Source organism: Mobula hypostoma, chromosome 18 (assembly GCF_963921235.1).
Source record: "Mobula hypostoma chromosome 18, sMobHyp1.1, whole genome shotgun sequence".
Classification (NCBI taxonomy): Eukaryota; Metazoa; Chordata; class Chondrichthyes; order Myliobatiformes; family Myliobatidae; genus Mobula; species Mobula hypostoma.
Genome location: NC_086114.1, coordinates 57,188,161 through 57,206,762, shown reverse-complemented (window position 1 = coordinate 57,206,762; position 18,602 = coordinate 57,188,161). Strand labels below are relative to the sequence as shown.

The 18,602-nt window shown below is 41.2% G+C and overlaps 1 protein-coding gene across 1 annotated transcript in view; it reads left to right on the top strand.

Moving 5' to 3' along the window:
• Positions 1-18,334, top strand: part of LOC134358568 (hydroxylysine kinase-like) — a 46,469-nt gene extending 28,135 nt beyond the window's left edge. The window contains exons 4-5 of the mRNA XM_063070940.1: positions 1,812-1,995; positions 16,190-18,334. Of these exons, the coding sequence (XP_062927010.1) occupies positions 1,812-1,995; positions 16,190-16,671 (666 nt within the window). The 3' untranslated portion in view covers positions 16,672-18,334. The remainder of the gene's footprint in view (positions 1-1,811; positions 1,996-16,189) is intronic.
• Positions 18,335-18,602: the final 268 nt, after the last annotated feature.

The following is an 18,602-nucleotide window of genomic DNA, read 5'->3' as shown; positions in this document are numbered from 1 at the left end:
TTTTATTGTCATTTAGTATTGCATGCATTAAGAAATGATACAATATTCCTCCGGTGTGATATCACAAAAACACAGGACAGACCAAGACTGAAAAACTAACAAAACCACATAATTATAACATATAGTTACAACAGTGCAACAATACCATAACTTGATGAAGAACAGTCCATGGCACAGTAAAAAAGTTCAAAGTCTCTTGAATGTCCCACATCTCACGCAGACGGGAGAAGGAAGAAAACTCTCCCTGCCATGCCCGACCACAGTCCGACTCTGAGTCGTCCGAAAACTTCAAGCTCTGATCAGCCCTCCGACACCGAGTGCCGAGCACCATCTCTATCCGAACGATTCGACCTCAGCCTCGGTCGCCAGCAGCAGGCAAAGCCAGGGATCTTGGGGTCTTCCCTCCGGAAGATTCTCGATCGCTCAGTAACAGCGGCAGCGAACTGGCATTTCAGAAATTTCTCCAGATGTTCCCCTGTGCTTTCACGTTTGTCTCCATGTCTTCATGGAAGAGTCATCAGAAGAAAACCCTTCCTGTGGCATCACCACAAAATTCAGCATCAGAAGTTTGCAAAGGAACATTTAAATAAGTCTGATGCATTTTGGAAACAAGTCCTGTGGACTGATGAAGTTAAAATAGAACTTTTTGGCTGCAATGAGCAAAGGTATGTTTGGAGAAAAAAGGGTGCAGAATTTCATGAAAAGAACACCTCTCCAACTGTTAAGCACGGGGGTGGATCGATCATGCTTTGGGCTTGTATTGCAGCCAGTGGCACGGGGAACATTTCACTGGTAGAGGGAAGAATGAATTCAATTAAATACCAGCAAATTCTGGAAGCAAATATCACACCGTCTGTAAAAAAGCTGAAGGTGAAAAGCGGATGGCTTCTACAACAGGATAATGATCCTAAACATACCTCAGAATTCACAATGGACTACCTTAAGAGGCGAAAGCTGAAGGTTTTGCCATGGCCCTCACAGTCCCCTGACCTAAACGTCATCGAGAATCTGTGTATAGAACTCAAAAGAGCAGTGCATGCAAGATGGCCCAAGTATCTCACAGAACTAGAAGCAAGGAAGAATTGGTGAACATCCACCGATCAAAAATTGAAAGACTCTTAGCTGGCTGCAGAAAGCATTTACAAGCTGTGATACTTGCCAAAATGGGTGTTACTAAGTACTGACGGTGCAGGGTGCCCAAACTTTTGCTTCAGGCCCTTTTCCTTTTTTGTAATTTTGAAACTGTAAAAGATGGAAATAAAAAAGTAATTTTGCTTAAAATATTAAAGAAATGTGTCATCTTTAACTTCTTGCCTTTTGGAAATCAGGTCATCTTTTACTCACTTAGGTATTGACAGTAACAGAAATTTTGACCAGGGGTGCCCAAACTTTTGCATGTCATTGTATAGATTTAGAAGCCTGTGCCTTTTCCCCAGGGCACCAGTGGCTAATAGGAGAGGACATACAATTAGAGGATAGTATAGAGGAGATATCAGAGTTAGCTTATTTATGCAGAGAATTGTAAGTGCATGGAACACAATGGCAGGCATGATGGTAGAGGCAGATACACCAGAGAGATTTAAGAGACTCTTAGACAGACACATGGCTAAAAGAAAAATGGAGGGCTATGAGGGAGGGAAGCTTTAAATTGATATTGGAGTAGGATAAAAGGTTGGCACAATATTGTGATCAAAGGGCCTATACTGTGCAGTTCTGTTCTTTGTTCAGTGTAATGAACAGTATTAACCATCATTTCCTCAATCCTACCTATGAACACTCATTGAGACAATAACATATTTACCAACCATTAGGATTTCAGTCATCCAACCATGAAGAGTCTGCATCAAGACCAATTTATATGGAGCCTTTCAAATACTCATCTCCTGGAAAGGTACCTGCATGAAATGGAGGAGGGTGAAACACAACAGATTATACAGCAGGTTATTCAACAGTTCAAGGAAAAGATCCGTCCCAACCTGGACAAGTTTCAGAAAGGTAAGTTAAACTTCGTTGGAAAGCAGGACAAGTCCCTGATGAGTCAGTGTGCTGGCCTGTCCTATGGTTTATTCCTGTGCAAGCTGCCTTGTCTGATCCCACAGTTCTGTTCACTTCTCATATGAACAGTCTGTTGGTTATTTCTGGTGAATTCAGCTTGCAGCCTGTGCAAGAGTAGATCCCACAGCCCAGGAGAAAATGGGGTCTTGCTAAGTTAACATTGCTGGTAGAATAGAATTGCACCGTATCTCTCGTTGACAAGTGACAGCTGCTTGATGACAGGGCTGATTTGAGGGAATCCAGGAATGGCATGTAATTATCTACTTGCTGGAGTACTTTCTCAGTGAAGTTGAACATATAATTTTGTGCCCGTGGTTTCGGAAGCATTACTTTTTATGTGCAATGCATCTGCCAGAACTAGAATCAGAATCAGGTTTATTATTTCTGATTTAGATGACATGAAATTTGTTGTTTTGTGGCAGAAGTACACTGCAAAGATAGAAAATGATCTTGAAGTACAAGGCAAATAATGCAATAAAAGGAACAATGAGGTAGCGTTGTGATTTCATGGACTGCACACCACTGCTGTAAACACGTGGTTACCTGAGTTACTGTCGCCTTCCTGTCAGCTTGAACCAGTCTGCTTATTCTCCTCTGACCTCTCTCATTAACGAGGCATTTTTTTGCACACAGAACTGCCACTCACTAATTTCTTTTTTGTTGTAGTTGTTTTCTGCACCATTCTCTGTAAACTTTAGAGACTGTTGTGCATGAAAATCCCAGGAGACCAGCAGTTTCTGAGGTCCTCAAACCGTCCTGTCTGGTAGCAGCAATCGTTCCACAGTCAAAATCACATTTCTTCCCTATTCTTTTTTTTTTTAATTTTATTTTTATTTGGGTAAGGAGTTCACAATTATCATGTACTTTTTTCACACATATAACCTTTTCCATTTTTTTATATGTATAAAACTACAATTATTTATACATTCTTAAGTACACATTGAGATGATATAAAAGGAAAATAAACATTTAAATAGATAATTATGTACTGTGGTAAATCTAACCTATTAGGCTAAGTAATGAAATTAGTTGTTAAGAAAAATGGTAATAATAGTTTCCATACAACCCTTCTGGACCATTTCCACTGGTCCAAAATGTTGCATACAAGCCTATATACCAACCCTTGTAGGTGTTTATATCCCAATTTGTTTGTGCGTGTTCCTGCCCGCAGACATAATTATCCAATCCCTATGTACTTATTTACTTAATTTTTTCATTTTTTTTATCCCTTTCCCAAATCTTTCCCTTTACTTGTGTTAATTCTCTATTTTCCAAAAAAAAACAACAAACATTTAGACTAGGGGTGCTTACGTTAGCAATATTACTGTGTTGATGAGAAGAGCAATATATATCATTAGGAGAGTCATCTAAAGTCTGCTCGCATTGGGGTTATATATTCAATCCATTTATTCCAGATTTGATAAAATGTTTCTTTTTGAGTTCTCAGGGAGTAAGTCAACTTTTCCATTTTAAATATTTCCAAGATAATTTCGTACCAATCTTCTAATGTAGGTGGTATTGGATTTAGCCATTTTCTAGTGATTGATTTCTTACTTGCCGCTAAGAGGGCCTGTAGCAACTTTATATCTTCCTTCTGTTCAAGGAACAATACATGCCCCAAATAGAGCGTCTCAAAGTTCAGAGGTATCTGGGACCTAAGTACCTTAACTAATGTTCTATGAATACCTTCCCAAAATAGACTTAATTTAGGGCAATCCCAGAAAATATGAAAATGATTTGCCTCCTTGGAGCCGCACCTTCTCCAACACATCACATTTGTATCTTTATATTTTTCCTGATATGGGGTCTTGAAGTATCTTATAATGTTTTTCCAACAATGTTCTCTCCAAGTCAAAGAATTAGTCGAGGACCATTGAAAGCTGCAGATTTTCCCCCAAGCCTCCTCTGAAAGTACCAACCCCGCTTCTTTCTCCCACTTCTCTTTAATATACAGTGTATTTACATTTTTAGCATGGGAGAGTGCATTATATAGGCGAGAAACTGATTTACTAGGTATTGAACTGCAAGCCGAATTCAGAATCTTGAAAAATTCTAATTCTACTGTTGATAGGTCTGTATATCTACAACTCTGGTTAACATAGTTTCGTATTTGAAGGTACCTAAAAAAGTCATTATGTTCTAGGCCATGTTTGTCCTGCAGGATTTGGAAACTTTGTAATACTCTTTTATCTATAAATGAGAGGTAGGTTGTAAGACCTTTCTTTATCCATAGCTCAAATCTTTTATCTCCTCTGTTGGGAAGGAATTCGGTATCATATGCACACCATCTAAAGAGTTTTAGCATGTTATTAATTCCACATGAATTAACCACCTTCTGCCATACTTTTAATGTAAGATTTATCCAAGCATTATTAAATTTTTCCAACTGAGCCATCAATCCTTTGTCAGCTATTGAGGCCTGAAGAGGAAAACTGTCAACTAATCCAAATTCTATTTCCTTCCATCTAGCCTTATATTCCCTATTACACCAATATAACAGAGGGGTTATCTGTGAGGCATAAAAATAATTTCTCAGGCAAGGAAGAACCATACCTCCTCTTTCCTTCCCTAACTGTAAGGTGTTATATCGAATTCTAGGTTTCCTTCCTTGCCAAATGAAGCGGGAAATCCACTTGTCCCATTCCCTGAATTGATTATCATCCACCTCCACTGGTAAAGTACGGAAAAGATATAATAACCGAGGAAGAATATTCATTTTTATAGTATTTATCCTTGAATTTAAACTTAAAAAGGGGATAAGATTCCATCTATGCATATCTGCTTTTATCTCTGAGATTAATGGCCCATAATTTACCTGTGACAGTGTTGAAAGATCCTTCGACAGGGTTATTCCTAAATATTTTAATGATTAGGCTTCCCACTTAAGATCGTATGTATCCTGCAATTTTTTTGGATGGTGTATAATTTAGGGACATAACCTGCGTTTTCTTTACATTTATTTTATAACCTGATATTTTCCCAAAGTCATCCAACAGTGTAAACAATCCTATAAATGATTTTTCTGGTTCACTCAGATAGACCAAAACATCATCTGCAAATAACGCCACTTTCTGTTCAATCCCTGCCACCTTGATACCTTTTACGATTTCGCTCTGTCTTATTAGTTGGGCAAGTGGTTCAATATATAGCGCAAAAAGGAGAGGAGAAATTGGGCATCCCTGTCTAGTGCCTCTCTCTAAAATGAAGGAGTCAGAGAGGTCCCCATTTATCTTAATTCGGGCTGTAGGGCTGTCATATAGAGTCTGAATTACTTTAATAAACCTTTCTTGAAAGCCGAATCTTCCTAACACTCTGTATAGGAATGCCCAACTAACCGAATCAAAAGCTTTCTCAGCGTCCAATCCTACTACCATTGTCTCTGTCTCGTTCTTATTAACCTGTTCTAATATGTGCAGAGTTCTCCTTATGTTGTCCTGTGTTTGTCTTTGTTGAATAAATCCAGTCTGGTCTAAATGGATTAGGCCAGGTAAAAGCTTTTCCAATCTGCACGCTAATATAGATGTAAATAGTTTGTAATCTAAATTAAGAACACTAATTGGCCGATAATTGCCACATTCTAGTTTATCTTTACCCTCTTTAGGAATAACTGAAATAATCGCTTCTCTCCAGGAAGGTGGAGTTTCTCCTCTCTGCAAGATCCAATTAAAGGTGTTAAGTAGTAATGGGGCTAACTGTCTCTTCAGGGACTTGTACCACTCTGAGGTAAACCCATCAGAACCCGGGGACTTTCCAGCCTTTAACCTGGAGATGGCCACGTTCAGTTCTTTGACAGTTACTGGTTCTAATAAACTTTCATTTTGTAAATCTGTAAGTTTAGGTAGATGTAAAAAATTCAATACACTGTCTATATAGGGCTCATTGGGGGCCCGGGGTTGGGAGTACAGCTCTCGATAATATGTTTCAAAACTCTCTTGAATTTTCCCTATTGTACTCTCCACAAGCTTTGTCTTTGGATTCTTTATTTTATGAATTGTATTGTCTGCTTGTTGTTTTCGTAATTTATATGCTAATAATCTAGCTGATTTACCTCCTACTTCATAATTCTTTTGTCTCAGGTAAAGAAAATTTCTTTGAGTTTCCAACGTATAAATATCATCAATTTCACTTTGCAATTTCCTAATTTCCTGTTTTCGATTTGAATTACTTTTGTTGCTATCTACAACTTGAAGTCGTTTTAATTTTCCTTGAAGGTCTGCTAATTTTTGTGCATTGGTTTTTTTCATGTGAGTAGTAATGGAGATAATTTTCCCTCTCAGTACAGCTTTCAATGTATCCCATAAAATCACTGGTGATGTTTCTCCCGTGTCATTAAGGTCTAGATATTCTTTGATTTCTCCCCTTAATCTCTCCATTACTTTCGGGTTATTGAGTATATGTGAGTTTAGCCTCCATAGTGTTTTCCTCATTTTCCTTTCCAGGATTAGAGACATAGAGACTGGGCTATGATCCGACAGATCAATTGTTGCAATATTACAGTTTTTTATCCTGAGTCTATCTGTATTAAAGATAAAGAAATAGTCTATCCTTGAATAGGCTGAATGAGGGAAAGAGTAATATGTATAATCTTTACTAGTAGGGTGTAATTCCCTCCAGACATCTATAATTCCCAACTCCTCCATCAATGAATTCACTTTCCGAGTCAGAGGTTTATTCTGAGTAACTATTCTTGAAGAATCTAATATAGGATTTAATCTAATATTAAAATCCCCTCCACAAATTACTACCCCTCGAGAACTGACCATTAGGTCAAAAATGTGTCTATAAAATGACCATTCACTACCTGGAGGAGCATAAACGTTCAGCAATGTTATTTCTGTACCTTCTATTCTTCCTGTGATTTTTACAAACCGTCCTTCTTTGTCTCTAGTCTCTGAAATATGTTCATAATTAAGAGTACTTGATATTAAAGTAGCTACCCTTCTTTTGTGACTCAATTTATTCTTCCCTATTCTAATGTTTGGTTTGAACAACAACTGAACCTCTTGACCATGTGTATATGCTTTTATGCATTGAATTGCTGCCACATGATTGGCTGCTTTAGATATTTGCATTAATGAATTGGCATACAGGTGTACCTAATAAAGTAGCCACTGAGTATATAAGCCCATGCTTGAATTGAAGGTCAAAGTCCCTGGATTGGCATGCCTGGGGTTTGGAGGTCTGCAAGTCTGAGTCCAGCCAGGGATTGGAGCCTTGAGGCCTGATGTATGTAAGTCTGGGCCAGGAGCCCTGTCCATGTGTGTGAGTGGGAAAGGCTGTTATTTTGTTTTGTTGTTGTTTGTATTGTTCTGCTGAACATCGTGGGAATGCATTGTTGGCAAAGGAATATGTGGTGACACTTGTGGGTTGCTGTCCATCAGATCCTCAGGTTGTGTTGGTTGTTAATGCAATCGATACATTTCCCTGTATGTTTCGTTGTACCCGTGATGAATGAATCTGGGTCAGAAAATGCTGCATGCAGGCATGGCTGCTTCATCTGATGAGCAGTCAGAAACTTAGTGCAATCGTCAGCGTACAATGACCTTTCATTGGAAGGGTCATTGATGTTGCAGTTGAAGATAATTGAAGATGCTCTGAGTCTCTCCTTCAGTGACACCTTGGTGCTTGGATGACTGACCTCCAACAACCACAACCATCCTCCTCTGTGCAAATTTTGATTCCATCTCTGGAACTTTAACATCTTTAAGCTCACTGACCAGCTCTACCAGGGCTTCTTGAGGAAACAGTTGGTCGTGCTGCCTGGAAGTCAAGGGCAGCCACTCCCACCTCGCCACAAGAATTCAGCTCATTTGTGCACGTGTGGGAGCTGGCTGAAATCTGCTCCTGGCAAAGCCTAAACTATTCATGAGTAGTTTATTGGTGGAGAGTAGAGGACTTTGGTCAGAAAGAAACTGTTGAATGAGGGTCTTCTCATTCTAAAGTATTATTCAATTTTGATATAAAAATTTCTCATTTTCAAGCTTACTTTACAGTTTTATTTGCAGGCATAACTTGTGGTGGACTTCAGACTTCTAAACCTCCTGCCTGATGATACCTGTGAGAAGATGCCATGGCTCAGATGGCAAGGGAGTTTTGGTTGTAGATGTTGCCTTGTTGAGGCAATGTCTCATGTAGATACTAACAATGGTGGGTATAGATGTGCCTGTGATGTATTAGGTTGTGTGTGATGTTGTGCCGTCCTTTTAACCTACCCTAAGATCAATCTAACCCTTTCCTCTACATTGATCTCCAGCGTTTCTACCATCTAACAGTCTCCAAAATGTCCCTAAGGTATCTGCTTGTACCATTATGCCTGGCAGGGTATTCAAATCACCAACAACTCTTTGTGCAAAATCCTTACCTCTGACGTTACCCCTATACTTGGTTCAATCACCTTACAATGATGCCCCTTCATAGTAGCCATTTCCACCCTGGGAAAATATCTCTGGCTGTCCACATGACCTCAGCCGCTTGGCATCTTGTACACCTCTATCAAGTTGCCTCTCATCCTCCTTCGCTCCAAAGAGCCCAAACTCACTCAAACTATCTTCATAAGTCATCTCTCTAATGCAGACAGCATCCTGGTAAATCTCCTCTGCACAGTCTATAAAGTCTCCACCTCCTTCCTGGAATGAAGTGACCATAACTGGGCACAACATTCCAAGTGTGGTTTAATCAGGGTTTTATAGAGCTGCAATATTACCTCAGGGCTCTTGAATGCAATTCTGTGACAACCAACCAACAGACACCTTCTTAACAACCCTATCAACTTGTGCAGCAACTTTGTGGTATCTATGGAGATGGATCCCAAAATCCCTCTGTTCCTCCACACTGCTAAAATCCTCCCATTAACCCTGTATTCTGCCTTTCAATTTGGCCTTCCAAAGTGAATCACTTCACAAATTTCCAGAATGAATTCTATCTGCCAGTTCTCAGCCCACTCTGAACCCTGTCAATTCCAAGTCGTAACCTACAAAAACCTTCTACTCTATCCACAATACCATCAACCTTTATGTCATCTGCTAATTTATTAACCACCCTTCCACTTCCTCAACCAAGTCATTTATACGATCACAAACAGCAGGAAATCTGAGAACAGATACCTGTGGGACAGCATTGTTCACTGACAACACAGAACATTACAGAACAGGGTCAGGCCCTCCAGACCACAATGTTGTGATGAACTAGCTAAAGAGTATTTTAAAAAAAAGCCAAAAACTAATCCCGCCTACCAACACAATATCCATAACCCTCCATCTTCCTCATATTTGTGTGTCCAACTAAATGTCTCTTAAAAGCCTCTAACGTATTTGCCTTTACCACCATACAAGGCAGCGCATTCCAGGCATGCACAATTTTCTGAGTAAAAACATTGCTCCTCACATCCCCCGTTAAGAGCAAAGCATTGCAGAGGGTGTGGGGTGTGTAGGTTGGGTTGAGGCAGAATCCGGCAGTGGTTAGGGAGGGAGGAATCTGATGCAACCATTTGGGAGGGCAAATGAAACCAGAGATTTTGGAATTGGAGATAGGGAAGTGGCTTGTACCTGAGCTCCTGTACATCCTTGGAACATCACAGGAACCAGTTTCCCCACTGTGGGAATTGGTAAATTCATATACCCAAGCTGAGTTCATCAATGTCATCAACTTTGCTTCCAAATTCCACCCTGCCATTATATTTATGTGGTCCATTTGTGACATCTCTCTCCCATTTCTACATCTCTGGAGGGAAAACTGTTGTCCAACATCTTTTATAAACTTACCAACTCTTGTGGCAGTCTTGACTATATGTCTTCCCACCCTGTCTCCTGTAAAAATGCTTTTCCTTTTCCTCAGTTCTGTCGTCTCCACAGCATCTGTTCCCAGTATGAGGCTTTCCTTTCTAGGACATCAGAGATGACCACCTTCTTCAAAGAACAGTGTTTCCCTTCCGCTATCTTTGATGCTGCCATCACCTGCATCTCCTTCATTTCCCACACATCCATGCTTACCCCATCTCCCTGCCGCTTAACAGTTCTGCTTGTCCTTACCTACCACCACATGAGCCTTCGATTCCAACATATCATTCGCTGCAACTTCGCCCACCTCCAAAGGGATCCTACCACCAAAAACATCTTTTCCTTCATCTCCAGCTCTTTAAATTTCCTACCCACCTGGCTTCATCTATCACCTTCTAGCTATCCTCCTTTCCCTCCCCCCACCTTTTTATTCTGGCATCTGCCTCCTTCCTTTGAAGAAGGTTCTTGGCCCAAAATGTTGAGGGTTTGTTCATTTCCATGGATGCTGCCTGATCTATAGAGTTCCACCAGCATAATATGTATGTTGCTGCAGAGGCACTGAAAATATGTACTGGATGAATACTGTGTTTCTGTCATCACAAGCAGAAGGATGTGATAGGTATTGGCATTAAAGAGAAAGGAAATAAATTATTGAAATGATAATTGTAGAGTGAGAGAGGTCATTTTAAAGGGTGTGGTATCTTTCATGTGAATAATCGATTAATTTCAGATAAAATGTATTCTCAGACTCCCAAAGAAAATAGGAATGGAATTGTGGTGACTATGTATCTATAATGATATTGGTTTATTGTTGTCACATGTATCAAAATACGGTGAAAAACTTGTCTTGCACAATGATGATATGGATCAGATCATTACATAATACCCTGAGGTAGAACAAGGTACTGTAAAACATAACAATGCAGAATAAAGTGCCACAGCTACAGAGAAAGTGCAGTGCAGGTAAACAATAAAGTGCAAAATCAATAGAAGTAGATTATGAGGCGAAGAATCCATTTTATCACACAAGCGTTATGTTCTAGAGTCTGATAACAGCGGTGTAGGAGCTGTCCTTGCACCTGGTGAAATGTGGTTCAGATTTTTGTATCCTCTGTTCATTGTGATAGGCGGAAGAGGGACTGGCCAGGGTGGGTGAAGTGTTTGATTGTGCCAGCTGCTTTACAGATCCAATGAGAAGTGCAGACAGAATAGATGGAGGGGAGGCTGGTTTCCGTAATGCCCTGAGCTGTGTCCACAACTCTCTATAGTTTTTTGCAGTCACATGCAGAGCAATTGCCATACCAAGCTGTTATGCATCCATGTAGGATGGTTTCTATGGTGCATCAATAAAAATTGGTATGGGTCAGCAGGGACATGCCAAATTTGTTTTAGCTTCTTGAGGGATTAGAGCACTGGTGAGCTTTTTTAGCTGTGGTTTCTACGTAGTTGGACCGTTTAATGCTGATGTTGGGAAAAATTACTGGCCATCCTTTTCTTGTGCTCTGTCTGTAAAATGATTCTGTTGTTAAGGAGGAGGAAAGGAATGGACCAAGAAAATTAAGGGGTGGTCAACCTCCACACTTGATAAGAATGGACAAGCCTCCTGCAGACTGTCATTACACTTATCTAATTGTGTTACATGGATGTCTTTAGCCAAGTCTGACATGGATTTCATTCCTATCCCAGCTGCTGCAGACTTGCTGAAGTGAGGAGGTTAGGGAAGTTGAACTATCACTGGGTGATGGTTCTGCAAGACTTTGGCACAGGTCCATACAAAAACACTGGCTACACGACTGTGTGGAATCCCTGTAGTTACCAGTTAATTGAGCTGGTGAAGAGCACTTGTAGTTGGTGAGCTGTGGCAAGATATGGTACTTAGTGCCTACATTTCCTACCTGGCATCTGTTGAAGACAACACAAATAAAAGCCCAAGATCTGCCAGTGACTTGCCTCATTCATTTAGACACAAAATCACTGTTGGGGTTCGGAATCTGCTACTGGCCAGGAGTGAGAGGCAGAAAGCCAGTGGTCACTCTTGCAGCCCCGATGGTGTGTGGTCACCAGCACACTTCCAGAACGCTGTAGACCTCTGTTGCCACCTTGTGATCCAGAAGGATGACCTTTTGCTGTATAATGTCTCCTGACCTGTTCTCTTCCTGCTTCATTCACAAGGTGAGAGCATTGGTTACAATGTCCCAGATTTATCGCCACAGCTAGCTGTGAGATGGTGCTGTCAGCTGGTGTTTTAAACCATGCGTGGAGTAGGGAGATGCAGAACTGAAGTCCAGCAGCACTGAAGAAACAAACAGTTATTTCCAAGCCAGGGTGGTGGGTGAATTGGTGGAGGAAACCTTATGCACTGTTACATACCTCATGGATATCTTGTGACTGTCTTATAACCATGATGTAATTGAGTATCTGATGAGCATAAGGTAACGGTCTTGTGGAGATCACATGATGTAATTTTGCTGCCGATGTGAGGTCACATGATGACATGTTCACCACAGGTATAAAAGGAGACCCCTGGGGTGACGCAGTTAGTTTCAGTTTAGATTGTCAGTCAGTTACTCTGCTATGCTGCATATTTGTCCCATGATGCAGTTTAGTTTAAAACGGAGTTTTACTTTCTATTGTAAGGTACAGAAGTGTTGGGCCGGCAGTTTTACTAATAGCTGCCAGCACTGTTGATGCACCTTTTCAGTAGTATTGGAGAGTGAAACCTTACTAAAGTACGGGAACCTGAAGAATCGGAATAAAGTTGGAGTCATTCGGTGGTTTAATAAGGATCGACCTTATTGAGGATTCGCTCAGAATATGGTGACCTGCATCTGAGATAACCCTGCAAGAAGCAGGGAAGTTAGTGCAGTGTCGATTCTCCAGAGGAAAAGGTCAGTTCCTTTAAACTGTTTTATTTCCGTCGTCGTGAATCCTGCGGACAAGGCAGGTTCTGGCTGGGATCAGCTGTAATGTCACGTCTTCGAGGAATTCTTCACTTCAGGAAAATCTCTCCTAAATGACTATAAATCTCTTGGACTTTCGAATTTACCACTTTAAGAACTGTTTTCGCATTTACCCTTTTAAGAACTATTCTAGAGTTGCCATATAGCAGTTAACGTCCGGTTAAGTTAGTCGTTTGAATATTTTTCACTATTGTTGATCAGAGTTTAATAAATGATTGTTTGTTTTTATAAAACCTGACTCAATTGATAGATTCATTGTTGCCGGTCATGTAACAGCACCTGACAACTTGTCCTTGTTGGTGCCAAAAACTGATGTTGCAGTGGCCTTATGAGTAACTTCTGTGTCTGTGCTGTGGGACTGAACACAAGGATTGGTGGAAGAAGTGCCAATTAAGCAGGCTGCTTTGTCTTGAACAGTATCAAAAATCTTGGGAGTTACTGGATTTTACTCATGGAGACATGTGAAGAGCATTACTAATATCTATGGTAAAGGCATTGGGGAATCAGATCACTCGCTGCAAGGTACCCAGTCTGTGAGCCACTTTTGCAGTCACTGCAGTGCTGCCTTGTTAAGCTTGTGTCAATAATGACTCTCAGGATGTTTATAGTGAGGGAATTGGAGACAGAGATGCCATTGAATAACAAGCGATACGTGTAGACCTTCTTTAAATGGAAGTAGCTATTGTCTGGTTTTGTGTGGCAAGAACATTGTTTGCCACTATTATGCCCAACTTGACTGCTGACTCGATCTTGGTCCACAGGCTACTTCATTTGTCAAAGAGTTGCAAAAAGAACAGAACATCGTGCAAATAGTCAGTGAACATCCCTAATTCCAACCTTTTTTTCTGTTGTTTCTTCCCCCCTTCACCAACTCCCTCTCTGATCACCACCTTTAGCTCCCTCCACAGCTGGCTAAAGTTTCCAGTGAAGGTCAATTTGCTCAGAGTCCAAGTGGCAAAACACATCCATCCTGATCTGCCCCATAACCTAGGCTATCCCACCATAAATGCTCTCAGTAAACCCTTAGGCAGTGGAGGTAGGAATGATTCTGTAAGCAGTGAGTGTGTTGATGGTGGAGAGCAAGGAGACTGAAGGTCTCTGCATTTCCTAATGACCATCCCTTATCCCTATGGCTGAGTCTCAAAGAGCACATGGAATGTGGGTTAAATATTGTTGGATCCTGGGCAGGGCAGCAGGAAACCATTCAGCCCACTGTGTCACCGATAGCTCCCTGCATGCTGGGTAATGTGTGCTGTAAACATGAACATAAAAGATCAGAGTGAAGGTCAATCCCCAACTATAATGTCCTGTTCCTAGTCCACATCCTCCACAAATCACTACCAATCATCATTTCAATTCCCAATCTACATCAGCATTTAGAGCAGTATAGGTTAATGAAGGAGAGATGGTATGGATTTGTTAGAGGAAGGTTAATGTCTGACCAACAATTGAATTTTCTGAGTAGGACAAATGTTGGTGGAATATTTCTGGAGGTAATGGGTAAATCTTAAATTACAGATTGATCAAGAAAGTTCAAGCCCTTGGAATTCAGAAGAAAGTGGCAAATTGAATTAATAATTTGGCCTGTTACAGAAGGGAAATTTCAATGGTTAAAGGGAATTTTCATGAGTGGACTGCTGTATGCCGCAGGTTCAAGAGGCCTTGCTTCTTGTGGAATGTATAAATGACCTGGAGTTAAATGTAGAGGCCACAGTTCAGAACTTTGTCAATGATACCAACACTGGCAGTGTGACTGAGGGTGAAGAGGACAGTTCTGAACTATTAGGAAATATCATTGGTTAGGTTGGGTGGCACAGATGAAAAATTATGAAAAAATCTGTTGAAGGCAAGTGAGTCAAGAACGTGTATGATGAAAGGAAAGATGTAAGAAATGTAGAGAGACAGGGGGATGTTGGAGTGCAGGGACATAAATACCATAGACATCAGATAGGTGGATAAGGTGTTTAAGATGGAACATGGGATCCTGGCCTTTATAAGAGAGGTCATGCTGAAACTGCACAAAACATTAATTTGGCCACAAGTTGAGCATTATATACTACTCTTGTCACCACATTACAGAACATTTGGGGAGTGCCTTTCCTGGTCTATTTTGGGAACAATTGTGACTGAAGATATACTCTTGGGTCTCCTTCAATATATCCTGTTGTTTCTCAGTAATCTCCACAACTCGTTTTGAAGTGTTGTCCATATGCTTCCCCGCTGTTGTTTCTGACTCAAATTGTATTTTAAGATCCAAGAATACGTCATCCATCATTCTCATGGATCAGGGACAATGTGCTTATGGCTTTTTACAGCAGCCAGCCTGGTCCAGATGCTGGTGATGTCAACGGTGCTGGAGAGCTTTAGGAATCACATACAATGTCCTGGTTAAGATTTTCACTGCTATGCTATAGGCATTTCATTTTAGCAGTTCTGTAAGATCTGTCTGCTCTGCCTTCAGCCAGTTTGGGTTTGAGCTAGATGAGGGGCTTTATCGCTCAACTTGGGAATTAACTGCCAGCCGATCAGGATGGTAGAATTGGGAGAAGGTTCTACAGAGCTCTGGGTGGAGAGGTTTTGTGAGGGACACTGGTGTAGGTTGAGGTCTTTTGTTGGCGGGAGCTGGGAGAAGACAGGAGGGAAGATAGCTGAGGATGCCGTCCCTGATGCATAAGGTATTTTGTGCAGATGAATGGCTTCAAGGAGGAAGGACCAGTGGGAGATGCCGTGTGTTCGAGATGGATTTTGAGCAATATTCGGAAGGTGGCATGTGCTTTCACGCAGACCAAGGGTTCAGCGTATGAGTTACAGACCACTTCAAGATGAGGTCCAAATTGTGTGCACATTTGACTGCTTAATTATAATGGCCCCCCGCTTTCTTTTTTAAAAATAACTCTTTGGTTAACGTTCTTTATAATGATATGCAGCATATGATCTGTTATTTCTTGCCAATGAGCGATCGCAGAGGGGCGGTAAATCACACAGCATTCACACAAACCAGGGTTTGGGTGGGCAAGAGATCCCAACCTCATGGGTTTGGTGGGATCAAAGTCATATACACCTTAAACATACAGAGCCTAAGAAAGGTGGGTTTCTCACTACGCAGTGCAGTGGCTGTTAGCAAGGGGCTAACTAGCCACATTTCCAGAGATGCCCAGTAAAAAGGGGTTTCACACAAGTAGCACATTCTTCCCAATCTGCTCACACTCACCTCATCTCACTATAAGAGGTTCCTCTCCCCAGCCTCCACAGTCTCTGTCACACGTACCATGCACTGTATCTCTGTAAGTTATTTCTGAAATAAATATGTCCAGAAATGCATCTTGAATAAATTAGATCTTTCTATTTCTTTCATTTTCCCTCATAGTTGTATAACAGAATGTTTCTACCTTTTTCAAGGCTTTATTCATGGTGACTGCAATGACTACAACATTCTGCTGGAGCCCGTGAATCAGCTGGCTGATCAGATGGTTGAGAAAATGGAAAAGATTTCCCCAGAGCCAGAGTTACAGATTTCAGGAATCCTGGATTTTGGTGACATGAGCTATGGTTGTTTTGTATATGAGTTGGTGATAACCATCACCTATCTCATGATTGAGAGAGAAAGCCCTCTTGCTATTTGTGGTCATGTCATTGCTGGCTTTGAGAGTGTAATCCCGCTGATGGAGGAAGAGAAAGGAGCACTGTTTCTGTTGGTGCTCTGTCGGTTTTGTCAGATGCTGGTGGTGGCCAGGCACAGTGTGCTCCTGCATCCAGAGGATGAGGATTACCTCACTACCCATTCCAAGAATGGCTGGAAATGCCTGCGCTTATTATGGAGAGCAGGTAAAGAGGCAGTGGAGAAGATCTGGTTTGATATAGCCAAATCCTATCAGCAATAACCCAAGTGCAGTTTGCACACATGTACTCACACTCATGGACACACTCACACTCATGGACGCGCATGCACGCACATACACACACACACACACACACACACACACACACACACACACACAGAACAAAACAAATACAAGGAATTCAGTGGGTCAGCAGCATCTGTGGGAGTGGCTGGGATCTATGGAAAAATGTAATTTCAGAATTAAACTTTATTCAATATCGTCGAAAGAAGAACAAAATGCAAAACTCTTTATGTTCTTATTGGTGCTCGGTCTACATATTCAGTGTTTCTGGTTCTATACCTAGTAGTGTCGACACATCTTCATTTTGTACTGAGCACTATTGCCAGTCAGGCTGCACCCTTCCATTGTTTGAGGGACTTCCTCACCAAACTCAGTGCCTTAGTGATCAGTAGCAGAAGGAGCCCAGACTGTGATCCTTCCCCAAAGAGCCTTTGCATTTTCTGTATGAAACTTCAGGGCATCCCTTAGTACGTACTCCTGCAGCCTGGAATGTGCCAGTCAGCATCATTTCTTTACAGACATCTCACTGTGCTGGGAGACCAACAACTGTTGGGCAGAGCACAAGGTGACATTCGCCAAGTTAATGATCTTCTAGCAGCACTAGATGTCTGCCTCTATGTGTGCCCTTAGGAATAGTCCTAGATCAGAGAGTCCTCTGTAGCATAGCTGCTGTGGGTGAACTGATACAAGGAGACTTATACCCTTCCCTACACCTCTTTACCTGCAAAGAGGTGGACAACCATCTCCTCCCCATTGCAATATGTGTTGGGAGTGATTTTCTGACTGTACTGGAAAGCTCTGATGAGGAGAGCCCCTATCGCCACCAGCCAAGCAAGGGTTCAGTGCTTGGTGAGTTGTGCTGATGAGTCATTTTGCCAGATGATTTGCACAGTTCACTCGGGGAAGCACCCCACATGGAGTCAGGAGGGGGATGAAAGGTGGAAATAGTAACAGAGTCTGGGAGGTGATTAATTGAGACAACAAAGAGCTGCAGCTGATGGAATCTGATTAAGAAAAGAAAGTGAGCTGCTAACATTAAAAAAAACCTTAAAGGTCCAGAAGTTTATTGCACCTTCTCTGTCATTCGAAACTTCTTTAAGGAGTTTTATTAAAGTTACATTTTCTTCCAACATTTCTCGTCTTAGTTCCATTTAACATTTAGCAAAAGAAACCTAGGACAGGAGAAGGCCATTAGACTACAGCTGTCTACTCCACAAGCCCTAATTCATCGTAAACACTCCTGAGACCTTTTAATAACGGCTAAATCAGTAAGTAGTTTCCTCCATTGACACCTTAGACATGCTGAGCAGATTGAGCTGACTTTTAATCACATCAGGATGTCAGGATGTTCAATCATCTCATGTAAATGTTCCATGCCTGCATTTCTATCTCTGGACATTCCTATTAAGATCATTGTGTTCTATGGGATAATGTTCCATGTATGCACACGTCACAATGTACCGTGCACTGTATGTACATGTCACAATGTACCATGACAAAACTTTCATTGATTTTGTGCTGTAATTCAACAATCTGTATCAAAATACTTTGTGACCGAACCTCCTGAGTTTATCTGTTGTATCTGAATGTCCTGTAATTAAATACTTTGTGACTGGATGTCTTGTGTTTCAGTGTGCCATATCTGTGACAGTCTTTTATGAGTATAGAGGCACCAATTCTGGTGGGGAATACAGACACTAAAATGCATTTTAGGACTATGAGATCTTTTGCCTGAGAGATTTGAATCTAATCCTTCTCATCCGAACAGTTGAGTGTAATCTCATCAGGATGCCTGGTAATACATAAACCCATGTATTTCCCATCTCAGTTAATGCACCCTTGATTGTTCAGTTCATCCTTTCTACCATTCCTGAGCTCTGAGGGTGGGAGAGTAGGTGGAACCGTAATCA